At 44.5% G+C, this 17943-nt stretch overlaps 1 protein-coding gene across 2 annotated transcripts in view; it reads right to left on the reverse strand.

Annotated features, from left to right (window-relative positions):
• PHKG1 (phosphorylase kinase catalytic subunit gamma 1) overlaps positions 1-12193 on the reverse strand; it is a 35471-nt gene extending 23278 nt beyond the window's left edge. The window contains exons 1-2 of one of the 2 annotated variants that reach the window (XM_006113099.5): positions 11737-12193; positions 4921-5053 (exon numbers count right to left, since the gene is read on the reverse strand). In XM_006113099.5, coding sequence (XP_006113161.1) covers positions 4921-5003 — 83 coding nt within the window. In that variant the 5' untranslated portion in view covers positions 5004-5053; positions 11737-12193. Of the gene's footprint in view, positions 1-4920; positions 5054-11730 lie in introns of both variants that reach the window. The other variant, XM_006113098.5, reaches the window with a different exon arrangement.
• Between the last annotated feature and the right edge of the window lie 5750 nt (positions 12194-17943).

The raw sequence follows: 17943 nt of genomic DNA on the forward strand, positions 1-17943 counted from the left end.
AGGAAGTTTAGGAGGACAATTCCTTGTCAGGGTCACTTGCTGTTCTCTTGCACAAGTAAGGTGCTTTCGGGTCCATAGAAAATGCTGTGGGGCTCCCACATGTTAATTTGATTCCCCAAGCTCCTGCTGAGGGCCCAAGCTACAGTCTGCAACTAGAATCATAGAAACGTAGAGCTGGACGTAACCTTTAAAAAAGCAAGCCCCTTCCTTGTGCTGGACAGAACCAAGTAAGCCTAGACTGCCCTCCAGGGCTGCCAGTGGGGACAAAGGGCCCAGAGATTTAAAAGGACCTGGACTCCCAGCCGCCACTGCTGAGAACTTGCCACTAGAACCCCAGGCAGCGCAAATTGGCCAGTGAGCGATAAAGGGCTGGTTGAGTGAGGCTCGTTTCAGCCCCACCCTTCTGACAGATCCCACTCCCCCCCTCCTGCAGGCCCAGAGCCTGCTCCCCACCTTGCCCAGAGACCTGGAAGTTCCGATGGCGGCTCTATCCTTGACAGATGTTTGCCCAACCTGCTCCAAAAACCCTTCTGTGATGTGGATTCAACAATCCCTCTTGGAAGCCTATTCCAGAGCTTGACTATGTGCATAGTTAGAAAGGTTTTTTCCCCTAATGTCTCACCTAAACCTCCTTTCCTACACATGAAGTCCATTGCTTCTTGTCCAGACTTCCATGCCGAGTCTCCTTTTCTCAAGACTCAACATGTGTGTGGTTTTGTTGTTAAATTTGTCTTTTAGGTCTGGTTTTCAGAACCTTTCACCATTTTTGTTTCCTCTCCTCTTCTCTCCAATTTGTCCACATCCTTCCTAAAGCATGGCACCCAGAACTGGACACAGTACTCCACGAGGCCACAAGCGTGCTGAGTAGATCAGGACATTTGCCTCCTATATCTTACATATGAGACTTCTGTCCACAGATCCCAGAATATTACACTTTTCCACAACTGCGTCATATTGTTGACTTGTATTGTTTGTGATCTACTATAACCCCCGGATCCACTGCAGCAGTGCTAGTATCCAGGCAGTTATTTCTCATTTCTGTAGTATTTGTTCCAGTATCTTTCCAAGTATCAAAGTTACGTTGACTGGCCTATAATTCCCCAGATTCTTTTTGTTGTCCTTTTTAAAAAGAGGTACTATATTTGCTCTTCTCTGGTCCTCTGAGACCTCACCCATCCTCCAGAGCTATGTCTACACTGCAGAGTTTTTGTGCAAAAACCAACAGAGCACATTTTTGTTGAAGAAAATGTACAGTAGAACGGCAGAACAGAGGGCTTTTTGCAATGTAGGTATACCTCTTTCTACAAGGAATAACTCCTTTTTGCGCAATAGTTCTTGCACAAAAAGGTGTGTGTGGGTGCTCAACAGGGGGTTTTTGCACAAAAAGAGCCTATCAGAAAAAGCACAGGTGCTCTGATGGCCATTCTGTGAATGGCCATCAGAACTTTCTTGCGCAAGAGCGTCCATGCAGTTTGGATGTTCTCTTGCGCAAAAGCACATCACTCTTGCAATGCGCTTTTGAGATGTGGACATGCTTTTGCACAAGAAGTTTTTGTGGAAGATCTCTTCCGCAAAAAGCTTCTTGTGCAAAAACCCTGCAATGTAGACATAGCCCAGGAGTTCTCAAAGGGTATGTCTAAACTTCATTCCTCTCTCTTGAATTTGTGGATTTGAATTTCCCGTGTTTCATTTGCATAATCGCATTATGGCGCTATTTCAAAATAGCACTATGTCGAGAGAAAAATGGGGTTATTACAAGATAATATTCATCCATTTTTTGAGGAGTAAGGGTTATTTCAAGGGAAGGGTTTTATCTTGAAATTACCTCGTATTTGTCTCGAAATAGCGCTATTTTGAAATAGCGCCATAATGTGTTTATGCAAATGAAGCATGGGAAATTCAAATCCATGCTTCATTTGCAATTTCCGGTGTCTGCATTTGCATTCCTCTTGAGAGAGAGGAATGAAGTGTAGACATACCCAAAGATAATCGCTAACAGTTCCAGAGTTGCTTCAGCTAGTTCCTTTAGTACCCTAGGGGTACGTCTAGACTACCGGGTTTTGTCGACAGAAGTTTTGTCGACAGTATCTGTCGACAAAACTTCTGTCGACAAAGAGCGTCCAGACACATTGAGTTCTGTCGACAAAGCAAGCTGCTTTGTTGACAGAACCCTGTAGTCTAGACGCAACCCTACAGGCAATAACACCTTCTGTCGACAGAACTCTGTCGACAGAAGGTGTTATGCCTCGTAAAATGAGGTATACCAGCGTCGACAAAACTGCTGAGTTCTGTCGATGTTATGTCGACAGAACTCAGCGGTAGTGTAGATGCTGGTATAGTTTTGTCGACAAAAGTCCACTTTTGTCGACAAAACTCAGTAGTCTAGACACACCTCTAGTCTAGGATGAATCAGGACCTGCCAACTTGAACAGATCTAAGTCTTCTAAATATTCTTTCACCCAGTCTTTCCCTGTTTGGCTTGTGTTCCTTCCCATCGTTAATATTAACTGTGTTCAGTATCTGGTCACCATTAACCTTTTTAGTGAAGACTGAAGCAAAACAGACCTTGACCACCTCATTCTTCTTGATAATATTATGAGCTCCCCTTCCACACGGAATAGAGGGCTTACAATTTTCTTCATCTTTCTCCTAATGTATTTAAACAACCACTTCTGACATCTAACAAGGACCATAACAAGCAATAATTCATTCTGTGCCTTAGCCTTTCTGATTTTGTCCCTGCATATTTGCACTGTTCTTTGATACTCCTCAGGGAGGAAAGTAATTTACATTTCGTATGGGTACTGTCATATCACAATCTCCTTGGGGGCTGCTCAAGTTGGGGCGGGGGGTTGCCATCTAATAGTACCTGAAAGAAATGTGTGGAGTAGTGTGCAGGGGTTCCAGGCAGGGGATGCGGGTGTAGGGAGGGTGCAGGAGTCAGGGCAGGGGCTCCCAAAGCAGTGGGTTGGGGGATGCAGGGTGGAGTGCAGGGGGAGAGGAGGGACGGAGGGGATGGGGCAGTCCCAGTTGCTAACCCTGCCCCATGCTGCTCCTGTTCCCAGCCAAATGGGAGCTGCAGGGACAGTGCCCATAGGCATGGGAAAGGGACTAGGCATGTGGGAGATGCTACAACACCCCCAGGATCTTGATCTCATGTGCCTGGGGTCCTGGCTGCTGGCCTTAGTTCTGGGTTGGAGGAAGGAGCTAGATTGGAACCCCACCCCCAGCCAACCACTTTCTTACTGGAGCTTCAGGGGGTAGCCGAGTTAGTCTGTTACAGAAAAAACAACAAATTGTCTGGTAGCACTTTATAGACTAACTAATCATGTAGATTAGTGATAGAGATGCAGCCGTGTTAGTCTGGTCTAGCTGAAACAAAAGACAGAACTATGTAGCACTTTAAAGACTAACAAGATGGTTAACAAGTCTTTAAAGTGCTACATAGTTCTGTCTTTTGTTTCAGCTAGACCAGACTAACACGGGCATCACCTAATAAACCATCTTGTTAGTCTTTAAAGTGCAACATAATTCTGTCTTTTAATCAGTATCATGAGCTTTCGTGGGCACAGCCCACTTCTTCAGATTATCGAAGTTATCCCCTACTCATAACTCCGGCCATCTGAAGAAGTGGGCTGTGCCCACGAAAGCTCATGATACCATCTTCATGTTTTGTTAGTCTATAAAGTGCTACCAGACTTTCTTACAGGTGTGCCTGGCACACCAGCTTACTTTCACCTTCGTTCCTCAGCATTCCAGCCACATTGCCACTTTTTTACCATTCCTTTTTTGATTAATGTTCAGGTTGTTAAAGTGCTCCTGATGGAGCATCTTAGCCTCTTCCTAGCTTTCCTATGTACTGTATATTGAAAACATGTCTTTAGAACTTGTATTAAGGTGGCACTCCCCAGCTGAGCTGAGAACTCCCCGCAGAGGTGAGAAAAGTTTTGCCAGACCAAAGATCTGTGCTAAATGCCGATTTAACAGAAAGAGGAGAACAGTGAGGGGCGAAGGGAAGAGCTTTCCTTGAGGGTGTACAGCTGGGAGCAAGGGACAGCACTCTGTCGTCCTGCTCTTGAGTCGGTAACCAGGCAGTACGACTGTATTAATGAAAACAGGATCTCAACCTGCCTTGTAGAAAATGCTTCAAGGGAGCTTTTGTGAGAAACAACTTTAGACACGGATTTTGTTCAGTGTAGATTTTAAGGAGTGTGCAATGCCTGTTTTGTTTTGCGTGTAACCATTTCTGTTTCCATTATCCTTTTTCCAGTGTCACTTAAATCTTTGATTAGATTTGATTAGAATCTTAGAATTGTTTCACTGTTTGTATATTTCAGTTCTATGGGAAGGCTCTGATCCCTACAGGGGAGCATGTCAGAGTTGATTGGGGCTGAGGTACCCCAAGAGTTAATCTGAAAGGCAAAGTCAGGACTGGCAGAGCCCTGAGGAGATTAGATGACTAAGAAACTGCAGCGCCAGCAAGCTGAAACCCGGTTTCGTCCCGGCAAGTCTCTCTGTTGCTGTGGGAGAAGGGGAACACAGTGACTTAGGCACCCCGAGAAAGTGCTCGTAATAATGCCCTTGCACAAAGAGCAGAAATCTATAAATGGTGGCAGGAAGTCTTACTCAGATGAGGTGACAGCTAGCAGTTTTTGCCCTAAACAGTCAGAAAGGCTTGTTTCTCATTGCCAAGCAGTTGCATCATTCTTCACCAGAAATAGCCACAACTCTGTATTCTTGGACAATTTTTGTAAAAATACTGGGGGACAAAAGGTTTATACATGGAACATATATAGGGCTAAATCCTCTCTCATGCGGCGTCTGAGTCAAATCAGTGCAATTACTCGCGTGACTAATGCAAGTAAGTTTTAGCAATTCTGTCCACAAATTATTGGCCCATTGGCAGAAGCCCCACTTTACCTGCCCAGAATTTCTTTCGGCTCATATTTCTGATAAAATTCCTTGGCCGAATGCCAGTCTGGTAGCTCTTCCTCCTTGGTCATCTTAGGATCCTCACTGTGCCCACGCTAAAGGCTTGCGTCAAGGTAAAGAGCTAAAACAAGAAAAGAGCAACTAAATAATACCATGACCGTCTTTGTTTCCTCTAACCAGCCTTTTCAACCTAAAGGCTAAAAATAGACCTGCATCTCTCTATCATTGGGTTTCCAATTGCCTTTATTTTATTTCAAGTCCTGACATCTGATAGAATTAGACAGAGGCCCAGACTTTCATAGGTACTGAGGTTCCTAATTGCTTCTGAAATAAAAGGGAGTTAGGAGCCTACATATCTCTGAAGGTCTTGTTCAGAATCCAAACAAAATTGTATTCATCACTCTCCCAGGCCCATTCATTCACTACATGTGCACACACCAGGAAAGACGAGATGGCAGGCTGCACTACCCACAGGACTGGGCCTTGTTTCTGCTTCCTTCTAGAGAAGGAGAAAGTCAGGATTGGCACCCGAAAGGGACAAAATGAAAGGGAGCATTTCACTGAAGGGGGGAGAATGTTCTATTCTGAGCTGGATTCAAATCCCACTGAAGCTAGGGGAACTTCAATAGACCACAATGTCTCTCAGACTTGGGGCCTCCCTCCTGCAAGCAAGCAGCACCAATTAGATCCACATGCAGAATATGCACCACTTGGAGGAAGGGAGTTTAGAAGGTGAACTGGCCACAGAGGTGAGGAGAAAGGTTGCCTAGGTGTAGGAAAGCTGCCAACCATTGGTAGCCCTGGTCTACACTAGGGAGTTATTTCAAAATAGCTCCCCTTATTTCGCAATAACAAGAGGAGTAGCCACACTACCAAGCCCTTTATTTTGAAATAAGCAGCTGGTTATTTTGAAATAATAATTCTCACTTTCCACGAGGAATAACGCTAATTTTGAAACAATTATTTTGGACTAGTGACCGTGTGGACACTCCCGGGTGCTCCCTGTGGCTCTAACTTGAGGTTGCACCGTCCATCGTAACAGAGCCTGCCTCGGACTAGTGTTGAGGCTTCCCCATAGTGTGGACAAGCTAATTCAAAATAGTTATTTCGGGAGTTATTCCAAAAGGTATGTTGAAATAATGTCCTATTGTAGATATGCCCTTAGTGAGCTGCAGTAGCTTAGAGCAGTAGCCAGCCTTTCCTCCTGCTCTGGTTGGGGAACACTATGAGCCTCATATAAGCAAGGGAGCCTGTAGGCCTGCTTCCTACCTGTGACCTATGGCAGGACCTGGAAAGGACCTGCAGGGCACGTCTATACTAGGGAACTATTTCAAAAGAACGTATTCTAAAATAACTCCCGTAATAATTATTTCAAAACAAGCATTATTCCTCACACAAAGGAGTAGTCATTTCAAAATAACCAGCCCCTTATTTCAAAATAGAGGGCTTGGGAGTGTGGACACTCTTACAGTCGTTGGCAGCCTTCCTACACCTAAGCAAGCTTTCTCCTCACCCCTGTGGCCAGTTTCACCTTCTAAGCTCCCCTTCCTGTAGTTAAGACTCCAAGAGTGAGCTGAAGTCCCTCTAGGAACAGTGAGATTGACCATGGGGGCTTCCAAAGAAGGCCCAGGAGCAAGAGACGCAACAAGATTATAGTTGAGCCCAGACTGAGGGTTGGCTGATGACAGAGTTCCCAACTTCAGCAGCCTTCGAGGGTCCTGCCTTTTCGAAAGTGCTGAGTATCCACTCTGAAAATCAGGTCACTTTAAGGTGTCTCAAACTGGAGCCCATCAAACTTTGAGAGACCTCAGATCACCGGGCACTTCTGAAATCTTGGCCCTTTACTGACTGTCCTGGCCCTATCGCGTCCCTCATAGGAGAGGGCTGTGGTGAGCACAGGGATGAGGATACTAAGCACGGATGGACGTGGTAGCTCCCTGGCTTGCTACCAGACAGCAGAACACAGGCTCTGTTGCCATGGCAATGCCACAGGGGCTGCTTAATCCCTCACCTGGAGTAAACACTCCTTGACTCCAGTTGCCAGTTGTACTATAGGCCCTTTAAAATCCCCCCCGTCCTGCAGGAAGAAGTCCAGTGAATAACATTCGTCTCTTGGGGGGATGGCAGGGGAGGGATATGCCTGCTGTAGTAAAACTGGCCCTTTAAAGGGCCAGCACCAGGATCTCCGCTATAGCCACTATTCAGCAAAGTATCTACTTGAGTCCCATTTCCTCTAGTGCCTTGCTGAACGGGGTAGTTTGCTGCACCCAGGCAGGGATGAAGGTAATGTTACCTGTCTGAGGGTAGGGGAGCTGAGACAGAGAGGTTACGTGGTACACACAATGAGCTGACATCAGAAATCTGTGCTCAAACCATTGCTGCTCTCACTATCAACTGCAGCCAAGAGCTTTAAAAGTGACAATTACCCAACGTGAGATGTGAAAAAGACCCTGATTTTCAGAGGGTGGAGGATCAGGGCTCTCTGAGAATCAGGCCCTTTGGGACGTCTCACACTAAGCACCCCAAATCTGTAGAAACTTGAGAAATTTTTGGCTTACTTGTCAGGGTCCCTTTGTGATAGACTATAGCAGGTCAACAATCCCGCTCAGTGGCTATTTCTGTGTGCCTCCCCCATAATGACACATGATTTTCAACTTTTTAAGTAGAGCAGTGAGCAATACAAAACTGTTGGAAGTGTTGGGTTTTTTAAAAAAATTCCTAGAAAAAATACACAAATTACTCCAAGCAAAAGAAAAAACAATCCAAGTGCAGGTTTAGGTCTGGATGACATCTGAGATGCTGCTGCTGCTGCAGCTAGGAGGGTATTCTGCTGATCGGCATAAACTTTCGTTATGCTAAATAGAGACATGCCCATCTGTACTTCTCCCACAAGCCTCTGTGTTAGAAAGCACTGTGCTTGCAGCTGATCAGTTTCATAAGGTCAGGGTTTGGATAACATGCTCAGTCTAAGTTACCCAATATCATTGAGTAATACAGCAGTTTGGAAACCAAGTTTCCCAAAGTCCATTCAGCAGCCACGTACTTAGGACCTGATGCGGCTGAGTGGCCAGCATCCAGCAATTTCCAGGAACTGTAGTGAAAGTTAAAGGGTTCAGAATCATCCAGTGTTTACTTACAAATTCATTTATTTCTGTGTATGCATCTGTATGTACGGTGGGAGAAGAGGGTTGAAGTTGCTGCTTGTATAGCAATCAGTGGCTAAGGTTCCCAGTAGTCTCTTATTACAAGAGCATCCCTTATTTTTTCATCTCTGTAGAACAACACTGGTAGTTGCTGAGTGCTGAGAAATGCAGCAAGAAATACCCCTGCAAATGTAGGTGAGTACTGCTTATTGCTGAATAATATCAGGATGAGGCAGTGCAGGTGCTAAAAACAATCCCTTATGTTCAAAATACACTGCTGGTAACCTTATGCCCTCTTGACTGCGAAGGAAGTAGGGTCAAGTTCTAACTTTCCCAGGTGGCCTGTTTGTTTGGTGTCCCAGTTTACACACATTTAGGGACAGGGGCCTATGAGGAACTGAACTCCCATGGTGTTCCTTGCTGGGGCTTCTTGAAACTCTCTAGCCATTGTGTGAGCACTCAGCACCATCGGAAAAAACAGGCCTCTGACAAAGTCATTTAGCATTAGAGGTTACTTTTGTCCACATGCCAACATAGCTGTTCACGGTTTATTTCATAGCCAAAAGCTGTTGGCCAGAAGGTCCCCGTGTTGCAATCTTGCCTCTGTTATCTTTTGGGTTGAAAAACACACATGGTGATTGATAAAATAACTACAGGTGTGCATGTGTTTCTGTGAAGTGCATTCATATCATGTCCTCAAATGATGTTTGTCCTGGCCTGGTTCTAAGAAACCGAAAGCTCTTCTTGAAGGTCTTCAGCTTGTATGTCTTGACCTATGCTCCACTGTAAGTCACTCAATATCAGCCTAGCTTATTTATATCAGTGCTAAGGGCTGGATGCTCTTATTTAACTAAAAACAAATTTCAATGAACTAACTTAGGGTCACTGAATTTATAAAGAGCAGCCTGATCCCTATATGCTCTTCCAGCTGCTGTAGATATCAAATGGTAGAAGGCACACAAGCATTATATAAACCAATCCCTAAGGCAAGACAGAGAAGATATTTAAAACAAGGTTGAGGAAAAGACAGAGAAAAGAGATCGGCACACCTCTGACAAGGGCGCATCTACACAGCAGGGCTTAACTTGAAATAATCTATGCAAATTCAGCTATGTCAATTGCGTAGCTTATTTCGAAATGGCTTATTTCGAGTTTTGGTGCTGTCTACACACCACTTGTATGGAAGTAGAGCGCTCTTCCTCTGACTTCCCTCACTCATAAAAATGAGGGTTCCAGGAGTCGGAGTAAGAAGTCCTCCAGCTTGACACTATTTCAACATTTCGAAATGCCTGCCAGCTGTGTAAATGCAGACTATGTTATTTCAAAATAACAATGCTGTGTCCTCAGGAAGGGGGTTGGAATTGGCTTGTTTTTTAAAGGAGCAAACGTAGCAGGTATACGGAGTGAGCGAATCCCGCACCCGTAGCAAAAACTGTCTTGAGCTCAGATGCAATGGTGGTGCCTGGCAAGACAGGTGGTGTCAGGGCACATACACCTACCCCAAGTCCTCTCTCAGTCATGTCGTGCCCTTCAGAGGAGATGCTGAGAGCCCTCCAGTGCCCCGCCAAGCTGAAATGCTCAACACATTACAGGCGGGGGTCCTAAGGGCTCTTAAACTCTTAAGCGTCTGAGTGGAGGACTGCAGTGGGCTCCTTGCAAGAGCAGACCATTCAGGTCTCTTTTATCTCGTTTTGTGGGGAGAAGACCCCGATTTGGAGATCTCCTCAGTGGGGGGCTTCAACAGATGCAGCAAGCTCCAGCCCAACAGAGCTTGCTTGAAGTCCGCTGGCCTCCTTTACAGAGGACTAATAGCAGCAGGACAATCCAGTCATATCACTGGCCCTGTCAAAGGCGTCGTCTTTATTTGGTGATAGAAATGTAGCCGTGTTAGTCTGGGGTAGTTGAAGCAAAATGCAGGACAATGTAGCACTTTAAAGACTAACAAGATGGTTTATTAGATGATGAGCTTTCGTGGGCCAGACCCACTTCCTCAGATCATATTTGTTCAATTTTTTTTAATTGTATCCTTTGGTATATATGGTTGTGACTACTTTCTTCCACTATTTGATCTGAGGAAGTGGGTCTGGCCCACGAAAGCTCATCATCTAATAAACCATCTTGTTAGTCTTTAAAGTGCTACATTGTCTTTATTTGGGTAATGTTACTCTTCAAAGACGGAAAACCCCATGATCTCAGCCTGGATAGTCAGACATCGGCACCAAGTTTGCATTTCATGTTATCCCCAGAGTATCTCTTTTGAAACTTTGATAGCCTGAAATAACTGACCATGCCTGGTTTAATATACAGACAAACGTACTGACTGTGCCACATATCATGACTGAGAGCCAGCATGCTTGCTGTATCTGGGGGCATCAGCCCTGTGGTGTGTGCGTGGTGGGACTTCTACCCTGCAGCAGGGTGGTGGGAGAAGCCAACTAGCACCCCCCACCACCACCACCACACAGGAAGTGCCTACTAAGGCTTGGGGCCCCGGCAGTTGCATTCTATGGGGCTGAAGCCCCAAACCTCCAACTTGCTGCCCCTAGCAATCCCTTAGAGAAGGGGGGCATGGTGCACTGGGGAGCTGCACTTTAACCAAAAAAGAACCACGTGTGGCATACATGACATGTTGGCCACTGCTATATTAAACCCTAAAAATAATAGGCTGATACAGGAATAGAGTAGCTCTGATCTGTTAATAGAAGTTGAAACTCTGGTCTGGCAACATCCATTGTCTGTCTGGACCAGAGGAGTTCCAGTGCAGGGCCAGTGACAAGGATCCCTGCAGGGCTGGCAGGGCAGGGGGCTGCCCGCAGCGGGCCCACCGGCAGCGTGTGGCAGTAGCGTCTGCCCAGCGAGGCCGGGAGCTGGGGTAACTTGGCGGGGCAGGGATACATGGTGTGCGGCTGCCCAGCAGGACCCAGAGCCAGGGCAGCAATCACTGCCCAGTGGGGTCAGTAGGACAGTGGGGCCAACAGGAGGTGATGAGCCAGCCAGGAGGGCAGCAGGCTGGGCAGGGGGTAGGAAGGGTGGCAGCAGGAGGTCCAGAAATAACTTCCCCTGGTCTGGCAAAATCCCTCATCCAGTACCGGTCAGGTCCCAAGGGAGCAGTACCAGGGAGATCCAACCTGTACCAGTTTTTCTACTCTGGCTGCACCCTTTAAATAAATAGACCTTTTCAATACTGAGCTTTGTCCCTTTACAGATAATGGGCCAAATTCTGCTTTAACACCAGGGCAGTAAGGGGTGTCGTTCCAGTGTTACACTGCTACAGTGTGTCAAATTCTGTAATTACAAATCGGTTTCAAAGCCAGGATTAGACAACATGCTTTTGTTTCAGAAACCTTGCTGCTTTTAGCACTAGTGGGTTTGAGAGAAGCTTTCAACTCTAGCAAGATTACATAGTTATTTTTATGGTACCAACAGGATATCCCCTCCCCCTTCCCAGCACATAAGAAAATAAGGATCTCTGCATTACAATTCACTATTGAGACTGATTTACAGTGATCATCTGTAAGGTGCTATGTAAAACATCACAACATATCAGTGGTTCATATCTCTCCCCTCCCCCCCCCCTCCCGCCTTTGTAGATGTACTCCTGCTGCTTGCTTCCTTTAAAGAAAGCAGTTTCTAGACACTGCACGTCCCTACTTACCATTACCTCTTTGCAGATTCTGCCTTCTATTTTCAGCCCAAATTTTCTTGGAGCAGCAATTAGGGATCAAATGACTTTCACAAGAATCAAAATCAGCTTGAACAATAAGGGTCCAGGACACAGATCAATTTTGAGTTCGACAACCACCCAGCCTTCAGCGCTGCTGCTAACTCATTGCAGGGCAGTCTCTGTCTGAGGTCTGCAAAGCCAAAAATAAATTGCAGTGCAACTTGGAAGCAATGCCAAACCTCAGGCATGAATGTACATCATCACCACGTTAATTTAATTTCTGCATAGGAGTGTAAGATCTGGGAGAGTAACACGAATGACTCTACTTTGTACTGAACAGAAACTACTCAGTAGTAACAGTGCTTTCCTGGGTCTCCTATATGCTACTGAATTATAACATTCAAGGTGCCTAGTTTCTCATGAAAGTGGTCGGTATTTTTTCTTCAGCATTTGGAGCCAATTCAGAACTGTTATTAGGTAAGAATTCACACACAGAGCATAGAAAGTTCTTGTAATCCCAGCATGTGTGTTTCTGAAGTGCAGCCAGAGAAGTGGGAGGTAATCAAGCAAAAGGCCATGTAGTGAGCAGTCACAAGGTGAGAAGGCAGAAATCCCATCTTCACCCCATTGGTCCTTCATGCTCATTTCCCCCATCTGATCTTTGAACATGTGTGCTAACTCAGCAGTAATGCTTTGACCATTTTGTTCTCTTGATTACTTGAATGGGTTCCCTGCCAGCTTTGCTTTTTCCCAGTTCTTGTCTCAGCTGTTTTGCTGTAGATCTGCTCAGTCCCTTGCAAGTGGGATGCTATGCACACCTCTTCAACTACTGGGGCTATTCTTATCATGGGAACAGTGGATTCCTAGGAAACCTCTGCAGAAGTAGGTTTGAGGCTAAAGTGTGAAGTCACAATGGGGAGGGAAGATAAAAAATCTGCTTTAGTTCAGTACAAGTGCTGTCTACCAAGCTACCTTTAAAGATATAGTTTAAAGATTCTTATACAGAAAAGAGGAAGGTTTGAAATGGTCAAGAGAACCATGAATTTGTATGCCAGCTCATATTTCAAGTGTAGTACCCACCATTAATTCCATCGGCACCTTAATTTAATTTGCTATCCCTCTCCTACAGCCTAAGCTTAAACTGATCAACTATGTCTACACAGCAGACTTCTTGCACAAAAACTTGTGGACTGTCTACACTGCACATGCATTCTTGCGCAAGTACATTTACAGTAAAGCGTCAGAACAGAGGGCTTTTTGCGCAAGAGTTATTCCTCTCTCCACGAGGAATAAGCCCTTTTGCTCAAGAAGGCAGTGTGGACAGGCAACAGGGGTTTCTTGGGCAAGAAATCCCTATGGCTAAAATGGCCATCAGAGCTTTCTCATGCAAGAGAGCATCCACACTGCCATGGATGCTCTTACGCAAAAGCAAATGGCAGTGTGGATGCGCTCTTGCGCAAGATCTTTTTTCATTTTTAAAGTGCTTGTACACAAATGCTAGAAGTCTAAAAAATTGGATGGGTGAACTAGAGTGCCTCGTGTTAAAGGAGGATACTGATATAATAGGCATCACAGAAACCTGGTGGAGTGAGGACAATCAATGGGACACAATCATTCCGGGGTACAAAATATATCAGAAGAACAGAACAGGTTGTGTGGGTAGGGGAGTGGCACTATATGTGAAAGAAAATTTAGAATCAAATAAAGTAAAAATCTTAAATGAATCAACATGTTCCATAGAATCGCTATGGATAGTAATTCCCTGCTCTAATAAGAATATAACAGTAGGGATCTATTATCGACCACCTGACCAAGACAGTAATAGTGACTATGAAATGCTAAGGGAGATTAGAGTGGCTATCAAAATAAAGAACTTAATAATAGTGGGGGATTTCAACTATCCCCATATTGACTGGGTACATGTCACCTCAGGACAAGATGCAGAGACAAAATTTCTTGACACCTTAAACGACTGCTTCTTGGAACAGCTGGTACAGGAACCCACAAGGGGAGAGGCCATTCTCATTTTAGTCCTGAGTGGCGCACAGGATCTGGTCCAAGAGGTAACTATAACAGGACCGCTTGGAAATAGTGATCATAATATAACAACATTTAACATTCCTGTGGTGGGAAGAACAACTCAGCAGCCCAACACTGTGGCATTTAATTTCAAAAAGGGGATTATGCAAAAATGAGGAGGTTAGTTAAACAGAAATTATAAGGTACAAGTGACTAAAGTAAAATCCCTGCATGGACACTTTTCAAAGACACCATAATAGAGGCCCAACTTAAATGTATACCCCAAATTAAAAAACATAGAAGAACTAATAAAGAGCCACCGTGGTTTAACAACCATGTAAAAGAAGCAGTCAGAGATAAAAATACATCTTTTAAAAATGGAAGTAAAATCCTAGTGAGGTAAATAGAAAGGAGCATAAACACTGCCAAATTAAGTGTAAAAATGTAATAAGAAAAGCCAAAAAGGAGTTTGAATAACAGCTAGCCAAAAACTCAAAAAGTAATAACAAAATGTTTTTTTAAGTACATCAGAAGCAGGAAGCCTGCTGAACAACCAGTGGGGCCCTGGACAATTGAGATACAAAAGGAGCACTTAAACGCGATAAAGCCATTGCAGAGAAACTAAATGAATTCTTTGCTTCAGTCTTCACAGCTGAGGATGTTAGGGAGATTCCCAGACCTGACCCGTCCTTTGTAGGTGACAAATCTGAGGACTTATCACAGACTGAAGTGTCATTAGAGGAGGTTTTGGAATTAATTGATAAATTTAACAGTAACAAGTCACCGGGACCAGATGGCATTCACCCAAGAGTTCTGAGAGAACTCAAATGTGAAATTGCAGAACTATTAACTATGGTTTGTAACCTATCCTTTAAATCAGCTTCCGTACCCAATGACTGGAAGATAGCTAATGTAACGCCAATATTTAAAAAGGGCTCTAGAGGCAATCCCGGCAGTTACAGACTGGTAAATCTAATGTCAGTACTGGGCAAATTAGTTGAAACAATAGTAAAGAAAGAATAAAATTGTCAGACACGTAGAAGAACATCATTTGTTGGGCAAAAGTCAACATGGTTTCTGTAAAGGGAAATCATGTCTTACTAATTTATTAGAGTTCTTTGAAGGGGTCAACAAACTAATTTATTAGCGTTCTTTGAAGGGGTCAACAAACATGTGGACAAGGGGGATCCAGTGGATATAGTGTACTTAGATTTCCAGTAAGCCTTTGACAAGGTCCCTCACCAAAGGCTCTTACGTAAATTAAGTTGTCATGGGATAAGAGGGAAGATTCTTTCATGGACTGAGAACTAGTTAAAAGACAAGAAACAAAGGGTAGGAATAAAAGGTAAATTTTCAGAATGGAGAGGGGTAACTAGTGGTGTTCCCCAAGGGTCAGTCCTAGGACCAATCCTATTCAACATATTCATAAATGATCTGGAGAAAGGAGTAAACAGTGAGGTGGCAAAGTTTGCAGACAACACTAAACTGCTCAAGGTAGTTAAGACCAAAGCAGACTGTGAAGAACTCCAAAAAGATCTCACAAAACTAAGTGACTGGGCAACAAAATGGCAAATGAAATTTAATGTGGATAAATGTAAAGTAATGCACATTGGGAAAAATAACCCCAACTATGCATATAATATGATGGGGGCTAATTTAGCTACCACTAATCAGGAAAGAGATCTTGGAGTCATCATGGATAGTTCTCTGAAGACATCCACGCAGTGTGCAGTGGCAGTCAAAAAAACAAACAGGATGTTAGAAATCATTAAAAAAGGGGATAGAGAATAAGACAGAGAATAAGACAGAGAATATCTTATTTCCCTTTTATAAATCCATGGTACACCCACATCTGCAATACTGCATACAGATGTGGTCTCATCTCAAAATAGATATACTGGCATTAGAAAAGGTTCAGAGAAGGGCAACAAAAATGATTAGGGGTTTGGAACGGGCCCCATCTGAGGAGAGATTAAAGAGACTGGGACTTTTCAGCTTGGAAAAGAGGAGACTAAGGGGGGATAAGATAGAGGTATATAAACTCATGAGTGGTATGGAGAAAGTGAATAAGGAAAAGTTATTTACTTGTTCCCATAATATAAGAACTAGGGGCCACCAAATTAAACTAATGGGCAGCAGGTTTAAAACAAATAAAAGGAAGTTCTTCTTCACACTGCACATAGTCAATCTGTGGAACTCCTTGCCTGAGGAGGCTGTGAAGGCTAGGACTATAACAGGGTTTAAAGAGAACCAGATAAATGCATGGAGGTTAAGTCCATAAATGGCTATTAGCTAGTATTGATAAGGAATGGTGTCCCTAGCCTCTGTTTGTCAGAGGATGGAGATGGATGGCAGGAGAGAGATCGCTTGATCATTACCTGTTCGATTCCCTCCCTCTGGGGCATCTGGCATTGGCCACTGTCGGCAGACAAGATACTGGGCTAGATGGACCTTTGCTCTGATCCAGTCTGGCCATTCTTGTGTGTCAGTCTCATAATGTATGTGCTCAAAATACTACTTAGGGCATCACTCTCACACCAAAGAGTCTTCCTTGGGATTTTGCCTGAGACTTACTGGGAACAGTCAGGCTGCATGCTGGTATATACACCTACCTATGGAAAACAGTTAATACTAAGCAGTATCCGAACAGGTAAAAGGGGGAACAATGGAGATCCACTGATGTAACTGCCATTTCCTTCCCTTCTGATGCCAGCTGCAGAGGTCTCTGCTCTCTTAAAAGAACTTTATTGCTTTTCCAGTTGTGACTGAGGTCAGGTCTAGACTTGCGGGACGATCACCCCTCTGGTAGTCAATCTTCCACCATTCGATTTAGCAGGTCTAATAAAGACCCACTATCTCAAGTGCTGAAGGCTCCCGCCCTTAGCTTTAGTACTCCTAGCTGTGACAAGAAGGGACGTTGATGGGAGCTTCTCTCCTATTGACCGCCCACTGTGGGAACAGTGCTGGAGTTTGGCTCAAGGTACGTAGCTGGAATTGTGTAGCTTAAACCAACCTTCCCCATGGAATAGACTTGGCCTAAGTTTCCATTCATGGTTTGTAGAAAAAAAAAAAAGTATATGGCAGAGGTAGGAATGTTTCAAATCCAGCTGAGTTTCACATGACATTCTTAGGCTGTTTACAGAACATACAAATACAACTGCTAGTGGAGCAATTAAGGAGGACATTTAAAGACAAGTCAGAATCCTACAGCTGGAAGAGACCTCAGGAGTCATCTAGTCCAGTCCCCTGCCTAAAACAGGACCAAGCACAACTAAACCATCCCAGCCAGGGCTTTGTCAAACCAGGACTTAAAAACCTCTAGAGATGGAGATTCCACCACCTCCCTAGGGAACCCATTCCAGTGCTTCCCCACTGTCCTTGGGAAATAGTTTTTCCTAATATTGAACCTCGCCCACTGCAACTTGAGCCCATTGCTCTTTGTTCGATTATCTGACTAGAATCCCAGCCCTTGGGAATGCCTCCATCTACAAGCTAGCCAGCACTTGAACACTTACATGGAGAAGTTTCCTTAAATGCTGAGTATTTTTAAGTAACTTGTGTGGTTTGTGAATTAATCTGAACCGAATGGGGATCTAGTCAGTGATTTTTACAGTATTCTATTTGTACACCCAGACTTTTTTCCCCTACAGCTTTCCATTTTTGGTTTTTCTGCTCCCTAATGATAGCATCCTTTACTACCTGGAAGAGACTATTCTCAGTGAGCAGGGGGAGGAGTAAAGGTCTCAAGCTGCATTAGGGGAGGTCTAATTTGGATATTAGTAAAATAGTTTTTTCTAGGAAGGTGATTAAGCACTGGGATGGGTTCCCTAGGGAGGTGGAGGAATCTCCATCCCTAGAGGTTTTTAAGTCCTGGCTTGACAAAGCCCTGGCTGGGATGATTTAGTTGGCATTGGTCCTGTTTTGGGCAGAGGGCTGGACTTGATGACCTCCTGAGGTCTCTTCCAGCCCTAGGATTCTATGATCTGTCACCACTGAGAACAGCCTCTCCATTCTCAGTGGAAACTCCTTACAGGTAGTTAAAGGCTGATATCAAATGTCCCCATCCCTCCTCTTCAATAGAGTAAACAAGCCCAAATTCCTCAGTCTCTCCTCATAGGCAGGGCTTGACAAACTGCTGAATCTACTCGCCCGTGGCGAGATTTCAGCTGGTCGCGCCACAAGCCC

This window comes from Pelodiscus sinensis, chromosome 21, assembly GCF_052426305.1.
Source record: "Pelodiscus sinensis isolate ZL-2025 chromosome 21, ASM5242630v1, whole genome shotgun sequence".
Lineage (NCBI taxonomy): Eukaryota > Metazoa > Chordata > Testudines > Trionychidae > Pelodiscus > Pelodiscus sinensis.